Source organism: Pan troglodytes, chromosome 6 (genome assembly GCF_028858775.2).
Source record: "Pan troglodytes isolate AG18354 chromosome 6, NHGRI_mPanTro3-v2.0_pri, whole genome shotgun sequence".
NCBI classification, from domain to species: Eukaryota; Metazoa; Chordata; class Mammalia; order Primates; family Hominidae; genus Pan; species Pan troglodytes.
The window spans coordinates 169,502,147-169,520,167 of NC_072404.2; the positions used below are offsets into that span (position 1 = coordinate 169,502,147).

The following is an 18,021-nucleotide window of genomic DNA, read 5'->3' on the forward strand; positions in this document are numbered from 1 at the left end:
AACACAGTAGTGGGACGGGTATAGGATGACAGTTATAGACATTCTTGTTCAAAAAGGGAGAAAAAGGAGTCACTAGTTCCAAACAACTTCTAAATTCAGTTGGGGAAACTGCATTAGGTTTATAGGCTTGGGAATAGTATCCTAGGGCTCTCAGGTCTGCCCTCTGGGAGTCATCCTTCTTCTTCATGAATGGTAGCTTGAGATTGTAGCTGAGTAGTTTTATAAGCATGTTTTCTGCCTGAGAATTTTGGGGGTCTGATATGGTTTGGCTCTGTGTTCCCACCCAAATCTCATGTCAAATTGTAATCCTAACGTGTTGAATGAGAGGCTGGTGGGAGGTGATTGGATCATGGGGCTGGTTTCTAATGGTTTAGCACCATCCCCCTAGTGCTGTCTTATGATAGAGTTCTCACAAGATCTGGTTGTTTAAAAGTGCGTAGCACCTCCCTCTTTGCTTTCTTTCTCTCCTGTCACCATGTCACAAAGGGTGCTTGCTTCCCCTTTTCCTTCTACCATGATTGTAAGTTTCCTGAGGCCTCCCCAGCCATGCAGAACTGTGAGTCAATTAAACCTCGTTTCATTATAAATTACCCAGTCTCAGGTAGTTCTTTACAGCAGTGTGAGAATGGGCTAATACAGAGTCCAACAGCCTTTGTTTGTTTCATACTCCCTCTCTCCTTTTCAGTCCAAGCTGGCAATGTTTCTACAGATATAAATTCTTAAGAATCTGCGGATCTTCTATGTATGTCATGGGAATTCATTCCATTAGACAAGTGGCTCTTCCTAGGATTCTTCTAGATACTTTCATCTCTATGTTTGGCTTCTGCTGAGAGAGCTTTGGGGTCTGTGAATCACACATTTAAGCTCTTCAAAGGGCCTTGTGTGACTGAATACTTACCTTTTGATCTTTCAAGGTATTAGCAAAGGTTTTTCAGCCATGCTCTCAGGATGGCAGTATCTTTCTTGACAGTGAATCTCTTAATTTCAGCATTTTTTATAATCTGAATAAAGTGACACATTTCTCCAAAGAAGATATAAAAATAACCCAGTCAGTGCATGAAAAGATGCTCAACATCATTAGCTTGTAATATTCTTCATCTATAAAAAGGAATGAAGTAGTGGTACATTCTGTATGTATTACAACATGGATGAACTTTGAAAACACAATACTATCTGAAATAAGCCAGTCACAACAAAATGCATATTGTATGATTCCATCTATATTAAATGTCCAGAATAGCCAAATGTTTAGAGACAGAAAGAAGATTTTTGGTTGCGAAGAGCTGAAGAGAGATGTGGGAGAATAGAGAGTGGCTGCTAATTGTTATGCGAATCTTTTGGGGGTAATAAAAATGTTCCAAATTTAGGTCAGTAATGGTGCACAACTCTGAACGTACTAAAACCATTGTGTTGTAGACTTTAAATAGCTAAGTTTTATGGTATGTGAATTTTATCTCTAATAAAGGTGTCAAGAAAGGAATAAACTAGGTAGGGAAACATATCAACCTATCCGCATATAATCACGTGAAGTCACAGGTGCCTAATGCTGTAACTCACTAAAGCAAACAGGCTGCTGAATATATTTTAAGGTTTCAGTTTATTTCCTGGATCTAAAAGAATGGAGGTAAGGACATGAAGAGGGAATGTATACCTTTGATGTATTTGATTTAGAAGCTTAAAATAAAGCATAACTACAGTTTCTTAGTTCATAAGATGTGCTGAATAATGCTGATGACTTAGTTTCTACCATTTCAATAAAAAGTACTATGTGACTAATTTTGATGTTATGCTACTAGTTTTCTTATATTATTTGAAGGCGTGAATTTGTAAGGAGAAGCTTTTAAGATAAATTAGTATCTCTGTGAGACTTTTTATAGACGTAAGTCTGGAGTATAACCATAAATAATATACTGTAGTAACACAAAGACTGCATTACAAAAAAGTAAGCGAAAATACAAGCAAAGGCACAGATTTTTAAAACAAATGCTCTCTTCATTCAAAAGAAATGAACTGAACATCTGTTTGCCAGGCCCCTTACAGACATGAAGTTGCGATTCCTAACTAAAACAGAAAAGGAAAATATCAAGCTAGTATGGGAAATAGACTTGAAAGCAAATAACTAGTTCATTGATAGTAGCTCCTGGTGGCAGAAAAGAAAGCATGATCAACTTTGAGAAAGTAAAACACACACACACACATTGTAAAGAGGTACTGACTGTACATTTTCTTGTACCTCCTCTAGCATCACTCAGGTAAGATTATTTAATGCAATTCTCATCCCAACAATAGTTATTTTGTTTCTTACATTTGGGGTTGGATGATTCTAGAGAGATTTCTTCAGAGAAATATGTTTTTATGTATTTTGAGTAAATCTCACTTTTGTAAAGAGAGAGAGTGTTCCCCTGACTCACAGCTGCTGCCACGGCTTCCTTCCGTCTCTAGGGTTTTTGTGTATGGATGAGATGTTACCATCTCAGCTCTGACCTATGGATTCATATGGTGAACAATCTGCCAGTGGGACAGTTTAATTCAGGGTTAGGTCGAAATCCCCAAGGTTCGTATGGTGATTTGCAGACGTGCTACCTGGTTTTAAATTTCATTGTTTCTAATCTCTTGATGGTACAGCATGATATAAATTTATTCTTTCATTATGATAAGAATCTACCAAGGAAATAGGAGTAGCACCTGCAACACACAGCATGGATTCTACCTCTTTTACTTTAAGAAAAAAGAAAGAAATATAATTGGAAGTCTTGTTCAAGCATCTGCAGTGCCTGACTCAGGGCACTCAATCAATAAATATGCTGGCAGAACTAAATGATGTGTTTCCTGCGTTCTCATTGAGCTTTTTCCTTGTTACTAAGCAGCATCTGTGTTAGGTCCATCGCTGGTGGAACAGGCTGCAGTGGTTTATTTTTAAGCAAAAGTGATCTCATTGGAATTTGTGAATTAATGGTACAGACATTGGAAAATGGACAGCTTCTTTGATTTCCACCTGTTTTTGTGAAGTGTTGGTAAGGAAGCAAACAAATAGTATCCATTTTGTAGGAATAACATACAAATTGTTCTAAATACAAAGAGTGCTTTACTCTGAGCCTCAGCTTGGGGGTCTGTCTCCCCTGTGAAGTTAGCCCTCCATAACCCTTGTCTCCTTTGAGTTTTGAAAACACCTAGTGCTTGACATCTGCCAACCGATTCCTCACACATCTTTGAAGGAGTCATTTCACCTCTCAGCAGCTCAGTAGCTGAATGTAACTTTCCTTCCTCCTCATTATGGTGGGGATCAGGAGAGATAATAAATATCATTGCACTCGGAAGACTATAAAGCACTTTAGAGTTGTCAGGTATTCCAAATTGCTCACAAAAGCAGAATCTCACAGAAAGTCTTGGACTCTTCTGCGTAGATTTTCTTTGTTACCAAGCTGAGTTTGTCAGTAGCTTACCCCTACCTGCAGGGATTGCATGCCCCTCCAGCAGCTATGCTCGGGTGATGGGATTTATTTCTAGTTTTCTGGTATTTAAAATATTTAGAGAAGGAGTTCCAAAGGGTTCTCCAGGAATTTTACTATTTAACAAATATCTGAGGAAGGGAAAGGAGGCTGAGAAATTTGCATTACACATTGGCCACCGTAAAGAGTAACTACATCGCTGCAGATTTCAGCATGCCTTTACATGCTGGTGAGCTAACCAGGCCAAGTCAATTTGAAGTGCCATGGAGTTTTCTATAGTATATCAAGCTAAAGGGCTGGAAGGAACTTTATTTTTCAGTGATCCCTGAATTGCCTTTGGGATGAAATCCAAACAGTGAAAGCCACTGCCCCTTCTTGCATCGCCACCTTTATGTTGCCTTCCAGTTTAAGAAGGAAGATTGAGCACAGAAATGTTCCTTGTTTTGATGGCAAAAGCATGTGGAAGTGACAGCAAAATAAATAACGAAAAACACAGCTGCAGCCGGGCATGGTAGCTCACACCTGTAATCCCAGCACTTTGGGAGTCTGAGGTGGGCGGATCACCTGAGGTCAGGAGTTTGAGACCAGCCTGGCCAATATAGTGAAACCCTGTCTCTACTAGAAATACAAAAATTAGCCGGGCTCGGTGGCAGGTGCCTGTAATCCCAGCTACTCGGGAGGCTGAGGCAGGAGAATCGTTTGAATGTTGGAGGCGGAGGTTGCAGTGAGCCAAGATTGCGCCACCACACTCCCGCCTGGGTGACAGAGCAAGACTCCGTCTCAAAAAACAAACAAAAGCATAGCTGCTTCTTTCTCAAAAACAAGAACAGGAGTTCTTCACATACCTGGATTGAAAGGGAAGACATCCTCATAAGAAGGAACAGGTAAAAACCTACGGCAGGAGGGAAGGCCAAATTTCCATCATCCTCAAGTCATAGAGACTGAAGTCAGGCACAACAGGAGGGCTTGGAAGGTTGGTTTTCATGAGAGACCAGGGGTACATGGAGTCCCTGCCTGAAAACTGGGTTCATGGTCAGAAGGCCTCAGATCACATCACCCATTTGGGGGAAAGGGCTCCAGCCTAAATGACCACCAAGACTTAGTTTAGAGCTATTACCTAGACAGAATCTCAAAACTGCCTGAGGACCACCAAACCAGGGGCCTCTCAAGACCCAGAACACTTGTAAGACAGAAGCTTACAACCAAGAACCACAAAGCATCTGCAGAAAACATCCCCCTATAAAGCAGAAACCAACCCAACACACATGAAAACCAAAATCCAAAGAAATTTAAATCAATAGAGAAAAGAGAAAATGACATTTTAGATTTTTAAAATAACTATCACTATGCTAAAGCAGCATGAAACTATAAAATATGAGTAGATGATCTTGAAAAAGTTATTTAGATATATTAGATATTAAAATGTAATTATTTTAAATTTAAATCCTTAGTTGGGTAATAGAACAGTCCAGGTGTATTAAAATATTGACAAATAGGAGATTGAACTGAAGAAATCATCCAAATACTCCCAAAGTCATAAAAAGGAAAAACTTAAGAAAAAGCCCGAGGTGTGGGGATTGACCTAGAAGCTCCAGCACAGTCCAGATGGGATTCTGGAAGGAGGGGATCAAATGCTGCAGGAGCCATATTGTATGAGATAATTACTGGTAGTATTCCTGATGTGAAGAAAAATAGTCTTTAAGCTGAAAATATTACTGACTGTTAAGCAGAATTTTTAAAGAAAATCCACAAGTGGACATTTTTTTCTAATGGAATTTCAGAATCTCAAATACAATGAGAGAATCTCCCTTCCCCTCTAGCATTTCCTGTTCACATTGTCTGCCACGCCAATGCCAACACACACAATCTCTTGAAAATACTGCATCCACCGACATCTTTCTGCCCTTACGAGCCTTCCTAGCTTGAATGTTTTTCTCTCTCCTTTATCTTGGCTAGCAGCCTCTTTCCTTCAGCAAGTCCTCCTGGAATCCCTCCCACTTTCTTATTTAATAGTCTGCTTCCATATCAGCAGGACAAGCCCTGTTCCTCTCAGCCGCATCCCTGCTGTGTTCTGATCATTCGTTCTGCTTTGGCTCCACTGCTCTTTGAGCTTGTATAAGGCCTTTCTCTTCTTCAGGGCTCACCGTGGTTTGTGGAATGTGGCAGTCTCCTGTGCCTGTCATTATCTCAGATGATTTTGGGAATGAATCAAATGATAAACCAATGAATTAGATATCAGTTGAATGTGCAAATGAGCCATCTAGGTACAGAGAGGCCAGCAGTGAGTTTCTTAAGGAGACAGAGCTAATTAAGGACAGAGTCATGTCCTGGCTTGAATGGAGCAATTTTAATAGCATATATCATAATGCCTCCACCACATACTTTCCCTATATAGAAGTCTTAAGTGTTTTAAAAATATCTTTAAAAAACAAATAAAATTACAGATTTTAAAATAAAATACATGTATAAAAAGAAAGATTTTCAGAAAGTGAATACATTGCCTTTTCATCTTTTATTTCCAACGTTTGTTTAAATGGCAGTCTTACATATTTTTTCTTATGAGGCACATAGATACCTTAAGTTGCATGGCTAGAATCATTCTTGAATAGTGAAGTTTAATCAGATAAAATGTAAATTTCAACATGATTATTATTTTCTGACCATGTACTTAAGAATGTCTCAGGAAGTTTTAGACTTCTTAATTGCAAGATCAGAGTGCAACTTTATTAGATTAATGTCTAGTAATTTTTTAAATTCTCATTTATTGTTGTGTATATGAAAGTGCGTCATGTTTGAAGCCACGTGCCTTTTCCTGAGGCTGCTTCAGCCACACCTAGAAAGCTCCTAGAGCGAAGAAAGAACTTGGTTTGGTTTAATGTGCTATGTTCAGTACCCGGGATAGCTCCATATACAGTCATGTTTCACAATAAGGCCACCTTGAGTCACAGCATTCTGTAATTTTCAAAAGACTGCTACACACAGTAACCCTATTTGATATTCAAGAGATCAATCAATGCACAAAGGAATACATGACTTTTCTGACAATTTCAGTAATTTGTCAACAACCAGACCCAAAAGGAAGAAACCAAAAGTGACGTAATAAAACCCATGCAATGCACTGGGGTCCTAGAAGCTTTGAAGATTTTATTTAGAGATTATTTATTCCTATTTGTTTATGTAATCCTAACAAAATTTCTTTCTGTTTTTCTAACCTGCCACAGAGTTTAAAACAGAAAATTAAAAGAGGCAAATGGTTCTGTCAAGGTCAAGAACAACAACAGTCCAAAAAGTGTAACAGCCAGAAATTGAAACAAGAAACAGACATACCCACCAGACATTGAAATACAAAAACACACAGCTCTGGAGCCACTGAATGTGGAATGCACACAGACGTATGCACCTCAGTTAGCACCAAGATCACCCCACATAGCAGCACAGCAGGAAACTGCTGAAATGAGAACTGGGAGTCATTGAAAAAAATGTGCAATGATATTTAGCATCTTCTATTTAAGAGGGCAGGGAAGTAAATAAGCATCCTAGGTAGATAATGTCCATCAGATGTGGTCAAGTCAATATACAGAGGAGTTTCTTATTAGTATCACAGAAGTGAAGGTGGTGGAATGGACTGGCCTGTAGGCTCACAGGTCAGGCATGCTGACAGCCCTGTGTCTTTTCAAAGTCAATAAGTGGATTTTTGTGCCTCTAATGGAGAGAGCCTCTTCTGAGGAGGAGCAAAAACTCTAGAAGCTTTGATCTCTGGAAATACAGGATAAAAGCTCTCAGATTTTTAAAGTCTCACCCACTGATGCCATTAACTAAACATCTCATCTTGGGATGAACATTAGCTGAGTGTGTTCACAGGCTTATCCCAAGTGCTTTCTCCTAAGCCTTGTAACAGAGATGCGGCAAGGCAGAATCTGGTAGTTTGTGTACAGATAATTGGGGTTTGATCCTGTCTGAGCAAGAACTAACCCACAACCCAGAGACAGCCAGGGACAAGTGAAGCTTATGGAGAATGAAGACCTAAGGAATATTTTCTGTGTCTTTGAATTCCCAGCAGCTAAAATGCTGCACTTAATGAATGCTTCATGATTGACCAATTACATCATATGACTGAGGTCCACTCTGGATATCCGTATCTTCCTCTCGACTATTCCCACCCTATTGTTCATAAATCAATCCTGAAAGAATTATTTACCTCTGTGCTGAGAAATATGATCACTTACATGCTGCAGGTGTGGGTGAGAAGGCGTGATGCCATTCTACTGAATCATGATCTCCTTAGCATAGATTTTGATAGTTTAATTAAAAACAGAATGCGAGACTGGCTTTTATCCCCATTCACTTATAGACATCATGTGTGTTCCCATCCATACTATTTATAAATGACAATCAGAACGCTTATGGTGCTCTCATTTTACTAATTATGAAACAAGCTTAACTCTTTGCTTTTTTTTTTTTTCTAGCGGAAGATAATAGTCTGTCTCAAAAGAAGAAGGTCACTGTGGAAGATCTCTTCAGTGAAGACTTCAAAATTCATGACCCCGAGGCTAAGTGGATAAGTGGTGAGTCCAGGTCCTTCGTGCACGAGACATCGCTTCCCCATGCCTCACCCCCACTTTCAATAGGTTGGGTCTAGTAATTTGCCTCTCGGATTTCCCCCTTTGGCCACAGAAGGGGATCTACAGAGCTTTTGCGGTAGTCATCATCAGATTATCATTCTATGAAAATGTGTATCTGGTAAAATCAGGCTTTTGTAATGGTGTTGCCTCCCGAGCATCCACACAGCCTTCACTTAGTGAGAAATGGGTCTGCTGAAGACGTGTCTTTGTGTGCCACCTCCCAGAGACATCATTTCTCCGGGGGAGCTGTGGGGTGTTGCTTAGCAACAGGAACAGTGCAGGGCACGGTGAGCTTTCCTTCCTTCTCCACAATCTTCATTCCCCTTTGTTCTCTTGCTCTCTTTCCGTTAGGCAGAAGGACCAAAAGCAACTCATGGAGTTCTTGTAGAATAGCTTCCAAATGAAACTTGGAGTGCTGTACACAGATGCAGATTCATTTATTTTCCCTGTTGAACTTTAATTTGGATTAAATCTACTTTCCTTGTATGGGGGATTTTTTTCTTAAAACAACAGAACAAAATACAGTTGGGGGCAGAAGGCATATGTTCACAATGCCTGTGTTGGTTCATAACATAATCTATTTCTTCTAATTGGGTCTGAAATAATTCAAGTGCAACCATGAAAGATGTACCCATCCCTCCGCAGGCCAAGTTGCCAGCACCTCCCTGTTGTCTCTATTGCTGTTGCTGACATTTAATCTTTGCTTCAGTGGAATACACTTGAAGGTTTGTCCTCAGGTCAGAGAACTTTATAGTGATCAAAGTCTAGTTCAGATCCTTGCTTTTATAATAAATGAGGTCCAGAGAGCTCAAGTGACTTTTCTGAGGTCACAGAGCTGATGAGTGCGAGCTGCGGCTAGCAGCCCGTCCCCTGACTTCCAATTCAGTGCTCTTCCCACCATCCTCTTTTGCTGAGTGATCGAGTGTCGTTGTATTTTTTTCTGTCAAACTGCTTCTAAAATGCTTTTCATGCTTCACAAACTCTCAGAAATCAATTAACAATGACTCTTGGCTGTTAGTCTCCTGCTTAGGGGCAATCACTTTTCTTTTGTCCCCTGCTGTGGCTTCAGTATTCATTTCTGACCCTTAGATTAGCTTATTTAAAAGTGAAAAAAGTAGGTGGATCTCAGAGGGAATGTATTTTAGAAAACTGGGGAGAAATTAGAGCAGCAGTATATCATGAATACCAAGGGCACACAGAAATTAAAAAACAAAACAAAACAGCACAGAGGTCTTTTTGTTTGGTGGAGGAATTGACTTTGCCTTTGTTTTCGGCTGACCTGGTGAAATGTTCGTGTTCGTGTTCACTGTATGTTCGTGTACACCCGCTGCATCAGCAAATGCAAGCACTTGTGGGATGCCACAGGTAGACCTTGGGAGGAAAACATGACAACTCTCCTTGAGGAGCTCAAAGTTGTGTTGGAGACGTATCTATGAGCAGCCAGTGGGAATCCTAACACACAAGACTCAGAGAGGAGGATCGTAAGTTCTCATTCTTCTCAAAGGATGTCCCAGAGACAGTGCACAAACTCAGTCTTAAAGCGATGGCTAGGAGCTTGTTAGAGAAAGCTAAGAATAGAGCCCTGGAAGAATGTTAGGTCTAGAATGTTAGTCTTGCTAAACCCTGGTTGGGGGAACCAAAACCAAGCTGAGAAACAATGCCCAGCAGTTACAAAAACAAAACAAAACACTTAGACTTGTGGTATTTAAGAAAATGAGTGAGCACAGTGGCTCACACCTGTATTCCAGCACTTTGGGAAGCCGAGGCAGGCAGATCGCTTGAATCCAGGAATTTGAGGCCAGCCTGGGAAACATGTTGAAACGTCACCTTTATAAAAAACTAGCCAGCCATGTGGGACCTCTGGTCCCAGCTACTTGGGAGGCTGAGGTGAGAGGATGGCTTCAGCCTGGGAGGTCCAGGCTGCGGTTAACTGTAATCATGCCATTGCACTCCAACATGGGTGACAAAGCGAGACCCTGTCAAAAAAAAAGAGTGAACTCTTTGGTATTTGTCAAAAACCAATTATAAAGGCTCAGTTAATCATTGCAGAGTTACTTCATTCACTTTAAGCTATTACGTCTTTAGGGAGCAGGTTTGTCCATGGAACTGTTTCTCAGTGGTATACATGGGAGTCACACCACCCACCACCATGATCTCCCACCACCACCACCAGCAGCACCAGCACCAGCACCAGCACCACAGGCTTCTCTTTCTGCTCCTTCTCTGCTTCTCCTTCTCCTTCTCGTGGAGAGGCAGAATTCAAGGATGAATCAAGAGGCCAGAAACAAGGGACACCAAACCTGAGCTCTAGGTTTCAGAGTAGGTTGGAGGAGGGCCTGGGAAGACGCCATGATATGTTGAAATAAAGTGTATTCATACCTATAAGGTATATATTTTTATTAGAAAGCCCATGGCATCAGACTTGGCCTAAAGCAGCATTCCATATGCCAAAAAAAAAAAAAAAAAAAAAAAAATATATATATATATATATATATATATATATATATATATATGCAGAGATGTGGAGACACAAGAGCACAGATGTTTCTGGAGGAACGTGTGCCAGTTCATGGTATAAGGAGTTTGATTTTTATGAGCAAATGAATGGAGTCTGCCCAGAGAGGCACTGGCTTTCTGGCCAGAGGAGACCAGCCAGATTTTCTTTATATCCGCAAAGCTGGGAGTTAATACATGCAATTGAGACGTGGCTATGTGCCCAGCAGAAAATGCCCAGCCTGCCTGTATCAGCAGGTTATGCCTATTCGTGATGACCACCTGCAGTTCTGAATGGACCTGCCTTTGGTGTTGAGGAGCTTTCTTAGGATGATTCTCCCTCTGTAAATGTACACACCGAAGAAACTTTGCTGTGAAGTAACCAAGTGGTTGGGTCCCCAAATACAAGTTTGATTTGGAGTGTTTTGGAACCTAATAATTCCACTCACACATGACCCTCAGCTTCCCCTTACCTTTTTTTTTTTTTAACTTATTCCTCTTCCTAAACATTCTCTCTCTTCCCGCTCCCTAAAGAGGCAATAGCTTAAAGTGAATGAAGTAACTTTGCAATGATGAACGGAGTCTTTATAATTGGTTTTTGACAAATACTATAGAGTTCACCCATTTTTTTTAATACCACAAATCTAAGTGTTAAGATCTGGGAAAAGATTACTACAAATCCATAGGATTATCTTATGTTGTAGAGCTGGGATGAGCCTTAGAAATTATTAGAACATTAATTCATTCAGTAAGAGATTTTTGAGTGCCCACAGTGTAGCAGACAAATTGCTGGGCCCAAAAGGGGTGAGCGATTTGTTCATGGAACTGTTTCTTAGTGATAGACATAAGAATTATTACCCACCACCGCCATCTATCACCACTACCACCATCACAGGCTCCTCTTCCTCCTCCTCTTCCTCACATCACCATCATCATCATAACATCATCATCAAGATCATATTATCATCTTCATTATCTTCTGGGTGTTTACTGTGTCTTAAGCTCTAGGCTAAATGATCTATGTACATATATATATATATATAGACATTTAATTACCACAACTACAATGATTCCCATTTTACAGATGAAGAAACTGAGTCTCAGGGTATTGAAATAACTTGATCAATATCACAAAGTTTGTAAGTAGCAAAATTCTGATTTGAACCTAGGTCTGTCTGGTTTTTATAAACTACCCTATTCTGGATAAAATTCAGGTCTCCTGCCAATTTCTTTTGCAACCTTAGTAGTTACATTGTGTATTTTAACCAAAATTATAGGTTCCGAACAGTTCAGAATAATTGCCACCTTTTGAAGTCTCTATTCTAGCTTTCTATTCCCATAGTGCCCATGTCAAAGTTACAAAATATGCAAGAGATGAAGAAAAATGGTGTAATCCTCTACAGAGGAAGAGACTTGATTTTGTTTTGTTTGTTTGTTTGTTTGTTTTTTAGTACACATTAACCGCTGAAGTTAACAAGTGTACCTTGGGTTTAATATTGGAGTTAACAGTCTGGAACTAATACGCTTTATTTATCAGGAGGAAATGTGTTAGGTTGGAATTGAATTTCCCTTCCCTCATTTTTATACTGTATGCTTAATTTTTTAAATCTACCTTGTCTGAAAATGATTGGTACAACAGCCTCACGTTCTCTAACATCCTGAAGCCCTTGTAGACTTTGTTACTTGTTTGTTACAACTACTGGGGCAAGCCAAATGAGGTGTGTAAAGCCATGAAAAGGCCCACTCTGGGCCAGGTGTGGTGGCTCACGCCTGTAATCCCAGCACTTTGGGAGGCCAAGGTGGGTGGATCATTTGAGGTAAGGAGTTCAAGACCAGCCTGGCCAACATGGTGAAACCCTGTCTCTACTAAAAATACAAAAATTAGCCAGGCATGGTAGTGCACACCTGTAGTCCCAGCTACTCGGGAGGCTAAGGCAGCAGAATCACTCAAACCTGGGAGGTGCAGGTGGCAGTGAGCTGACATTGCGCCACAGCACTCCAGCCTGGGTGACAGAGCAAGACTCCATCTCAAAAAAAAAAAAAAAGAAAGAAAAGAAAAGAAAAAGAAAAGGCTCACTCTGGGCTCCCTCTCAAAGAGGTGCACACTCCCAGAAGTGGTCACAGCATTGCCTCTCCAAGTATTTGCTCCATTGAGTAAATTCTTATACCTGTTATAACAACCGCATTGCACTTCTTAACCTTTTGGAGCCCCTTTGTGCCATTCTGGGACTCCACTCTAGGGGCTGTGATGAGATATTCTGGTTACTCTTTGTTTACATGGACCAATCATCCTGGGCTCCCCTGGCCCATTCCCTCTTTCTCATTTCTAGATGATGATAATTGCAAATCTCACCTTCTCTGCCCAACCCTGCAAACTCCCTCCCCATCCTCCTTCTCAGCTGAAACTGCCAGAAGAGAGCTTAGGAACACTCCCACTGTCCTGTCAACTGGCCTCAACACTGCCGCTGGCTCTTCCTGCACCACCCCCACCCCGCCCCTGCCCCGCCCCACAGGTGACCTGTCTGCTGTCTGCACTCAATCTAAAGGAACCACAGATGCACTCGCTTCACTTACCTGAGGAATCATTACAGCAGGCCCCTCCTGTCTCCCCTAAATTTTTGTTCTGTATTGGCTGATTCCCATCATGAACCAAATGTGCTCTTCCTTCTCTTACCTTAACACAAACACCTCATCTCAAGTCCACATGCCCTGCCTGGCTCGGCCTGGCTTCCCTGTTCCCCTTTGCAGCCTGAAGCAGTCTTCTATCTGTAACATCTCCAGGTACTCTTCTTCCACTCTCCCTAAACCCACTCCCGTTAGGCTACCACGCCCAGCACTCTCCGAAACTCCTCTTGTCAAGGTCAGAGATGACCTCCAGGTTGCTAAATGCAACAGGCATTTCTCAGACCCCATCTTATTTTACCTGCCAGCAGCATTGGACACCATTGATTCCTCCTCTGCCCTGGATACACTTTTTTCTTTCTTGTCACCTCATGGGCATCTCCTTTGCAGGAGCGTTGGCCGGTTCTCCCTCTTCTCCCTGACGTTTAATATTGCTGCAAGACTCAGGACTTGTTCCTCTCCTTTTCATGGCTGCACGCCCTCCCTTGGTGTCTCCCTCCAGTCTTATAGTTTTAAATATCCTCCATTTACTGATGATTCCTAAACATATGTCATCAGACAAACCTTCTCTCAAATCTCTCAGATGTCTGAGAGACATTTCAATTTTAACCTTAATATCTCCAAGTCTCACTCCTTGATTTCCCCCCAAAACCAAAAATACAAAAGAAAAAAAATCCACCCTATCCACAACCTTTCTGATGTCAGTTGATGGAAAAATTTGTAGAATGAGCTAAGGACCTTCAAGTCATCTTTTATTCTACCTTTTCTCTAACATCCCACATCCGATCCATCAAGAAATCCTGCCAGCTCTGCCTTCAGAACACACGTGCCCATCCTAGCCTCCACGTGATGTTTGGGTGCATGAATACCATGGCAGACTTGGCATCAGTCCACTCGGAGGGTTGGAGGGCTGGACTCAAGCCCAGCAGCAGCAGGAAGGACCGAGGCTCTACTCCGGCACCTCAGGTACTAGCTCAGGTGCAAGGAGAAGGGGTTGCTTGGGTGACTGGGGTGGAATTTTAATGTTTCTGACTTTAAAAGTCTGAATTCCTCAAGTTTCTCACTTATCCTCACTTTGTACTCCCCGAGGGGAAATAATTCACCCCCACAATGTTAGGTATTGTCTATATGATGATGAGTTTCAATTCTCTAGCTCAAATGCTCTTCGGAGCTATACACTTGGAGAGAGAGAGAGAGGTGTGTGTGTGTGTGTGTGCATGTCAGTCACTGGCTAATTTCCATGTCCACTGCAGTATCTTACATTCACCTCACATCCTCATGCCCGGCACTACATCATCCTCTCCCAGCCTCTTCACAGACCCCCCGCTGCCCACGGTGCGAGCACAGCCCTGGCCCCCCGACCCTCCATGTCTCAGACTCTACATGATCTGTTTACTCTCCTGACTCATCATTGGCCATCTCCCCAGTTTTCTCTTAAACTTTGCCTATGTGAACTTCTTTGGATTGCTTCAGAAGTCCATCTTCTTTTCCCCCAGAGTGGCTCTTACATAGGATGTTCCTTCTGTCCAGCCCACTCGCTCTCCTCTCCGTGTCCACTTGTGATCACTCCTAGTCACCACCCTGCATGTTATCTTTTTCCCTTAAGTTGCTCCCTAATTCTTGCTCTGCCCCACATTGACTCTTCTGGTTTTGGATTCTCCTATATCCTGCACTGACCCTTTTGTTACATAGGTTAAGTATAATTATTTATGAATGTAAACTCCACAAGGATGGGACTCACATCTCTGTTTACTGTGGTATCCCCAGCACCAGCAAAGTCCCCAGTTTGTGGCCATCCACGAAGACTTCTTGGGCATTTTCTCATTTGATACTTAAACAGCCTAGTTTTAAAGATAAGGAAACTTACAAGTATGTGATTTCACATAGAATGGTGGAAATCTTTTCTGATCATGTGATTTGGGGGCAGGGACCTGAAGGTGAGGATCATGCAGATGAGTTCTCTGGGGGAAAGCCTTCCAGGCAGGGTGGAACAACAAACGCAAAGGTCTTGGTGCAGGAGGCTGCTTGGCATATTCATGAACAGTGTTGAGCCTGAGGGAGAAGAGCGAGAGAGAAGATCAGAGTGGAGGCTGGGACCAGCACCTACAGGCTCTGTGGCAATGAAGGGGGCAAAGGGAGTATGGGGGAGAATTTAGAGAAGCTGAGAAGTTGGGTTTAACTTATTGGCACTGAAGGTTTTAGAATAACAATGACATGGTGCAAGCTTAGGCTGATATATCAACTTCTTGTATTATATATACTACACATTTATTATATGTATGTATTTATTACAGTAAATTAGAATCAGAGATTAACACAAATTTAAAAGATAATAAAAATTACCTGTAACCCCTCTAACTGAAAATGGCCACTATTAAATTTTCATAGCTATCCTTCTAGATAATAACATATATGGAATAATACTAAGTGTATTAAGTAGGAAAATATTCATAACCTATACATACATATATTCTCATGGCAGTAAGTATACATTGTCATTATCTTTTTAACATCTTAATAGTATTTCATGATATTAATGTGCCTTAATTTGAGCCATCTTCTGATATTGAAAGTTTAGGCTGTGACAGGAAAGGAAGTGGCAGGTATAAAAAGCCATGGTGAGTGATAAATCAGCAGGAGGTGGTAGTGTATAGAAATGGAACACCAGGGAAGAGAGCACTGTCAAGGCTGACTTGAGGATCTCAGGCCTGGGCAGCTGGAATGGTGATTCTCTATTCTTGACAGGGAGTCAGTTTCTGTGACTGGATGAAGAGTTTGGAGTAGAAGTCTATGAGCAATAACTCAGTGGAAATGTTCGTTAGGTATTGAGAACTGGGGATGAAGCCAGGTGAGAGGCTGGAGCCGTCTGGAGGACCATGGAAAGCGTGGGTGGTGGAGGTGCTGCTCAGAGCCTCTCGGAGGGAAGAGGGAAAGAGGGACACGGAGGCGTCTGAGGAAGTGTGGTCAGGGAGGCAGGAGGAGAACTTCTACCACACCACATCAAAGTCAAGGCAGGAGAAAATGCTCTAGGCGAGTTAGCGTGCTGCCGATTTTGTAACGGCAGATGTAAATGAAAAACCACCCCACAGTGGCCACGCACCTCTTCCTGGCTCACAGCCCCAGAGACGTGTTTTTGTAGACAATAGTGGTGATCATTTGAGTCATATTTAAATTGTTTATTTCTTTCTGTTAAAGGTAAACTGAGGCACAATACAATTTTTTTTTTTTAAAAAGCATTTATTTGAGCAAACAGTGATTCGTGAATTGGGCAGCTCCAAACCAGAAGTGGTTCTGGGGTTCTACCAAGGGAACAAGGGAGAAGGCTTTTATAGAACAAAGACAGAAGCAAAGCAACTATTTGATTGGTTACAGTTATGGAGTTGCCTTATTTGGTCAATCCTGTTGGAAAGTTCTTAGTTACAAAAGTTAGTTGGGAGCTTCTGACTGGTTAGTCTGTAAGTTTCACTTTTCTTTAATATAGGCATTTATGAGAAAAAGCCCAGGTCAAGTTTTTGTTTTGTTTTGTTTTGCTTTGCTTTTGAGACTGAGTCTCGCTCTGTCGCCCAGGCTGGAGTGCAGTAGCACAATCTTGGCTCACTGCAACCTCCACCTCCCGGGTTCAAGCGACTCTCCTGCCTCAGCCTCCCTAGTAGCTGGGATTACAGGTGCACACCACCATGCCTAGCTAATTTTTGTATTTTTAGCAGAGACAGGGTTTCTCCATATTGCTCAGGCTGGTCTTGAACTCCTGACCTCGTGATCTGCCCACCTCGGCCTCCCAAAGTGTTGGGATTACAGACGTGAGCCACCACGCCCGGCCCAGGTTAAATTTTATTTATGTTTGCAATTCACACAAGGTCAAGGTCACTTACACTTACAAGGCCAACTGGCTTTGTCTCCTTGAGGATTCTTTAGGCCTTTTAACTTACTTTTAACATCACTAACCACACTAATTTATAGGCAAGTACCCTTGTATTGACACTGTTTCAGACTATAGTAGGGGAAAGGTTAATTCCAGAAGCAGGGTGAAAGACGCTTACATGCAGACAGCTTTCCACCCTCTCCTCACCGCATTTGTGACCAACAGAAAGTGTCTCCTCTGTCTTAACAGAATTTGTCACTCTGCTCAGGTAGCTGATGCCACTGCACCTGGTGAGCCACCTAGCTCAACAAACATATTTGCTTTTACAGATCTGCCTTTTATGAAGGCAGCCTGGGCTCAACCTTGGAAATGGTTTGATAAGCCCCATGCCCTGTGCTCTGAGCAAATCGAAGCCTCCTGCATCCTTCAAGGGGTCCCCTCTCCTCCCGTCTCCTCCCAGTATCTCTTGGATGCAGGCAGGCCTGGAGCTGATTGACAGAAGCTGCTCGCTGGGCCTGATTAACTTGTCTGCTAGCTCCAGGCAGAGCTTGGCCTCACAGCCCATCCGGCTCCTGCCTCCTCCCCGCCCCCTGCAGCATGTTCAACTTTAGTCTGAATATGGTGATAGACCATGTGGCTGGCACCAGCATCTCTCCACTGTCTGTGTTTGTTTATGCTCATTTTCATTAATCCAGCCACTTGTTAGCAGAGAGCCCTCTGTGTCTCTAGGATGCGGTACTAGAGAGACTGTAAAATTGAAGAAAATTGCTTCCTTTGAATGGAGGAAAATATCAGCTGGCTGGTTGATACTGGAAAAGTATATGTTTCAGAAGATAAAATTGGAGTTAGTGCACAGGGCTCAAAGCAACTTGATTTCCATATGTGCTTTATCCTCTTCTCTTTTGTTATGCTGAAAAAACAGATGGGTTTTTTTTTTAAATAAAGCTTATGGGGTTAGGTAGAGGGGGGAATT

At 41.9% G+C, this 18,021-nt stretch overlaps 1 protein-coding gene across 6 annotated transcripts in view; it reads left to right on the forward strand.

The window, feature by feature from the left end:
• The window catches only part of DPP6 (dipeptidyl peptidase like 6), a 1,137,219-nt gene that overhangs the window by 708,704 nt on the left and 410,494 nt on the right, over positions 1-18,021 (forward strand). For all 6 annotated transcript variants that reach the window (XM_063813862.1, XM_016956857.4, XM_024357620.3 and 3 more), the window contains 1 exon segment: positions 7,916-8,014. In XM_063813862.1, the coding sequence (XP_063669932.1) occupies positions 7,916-8,014 (99 nt within the window).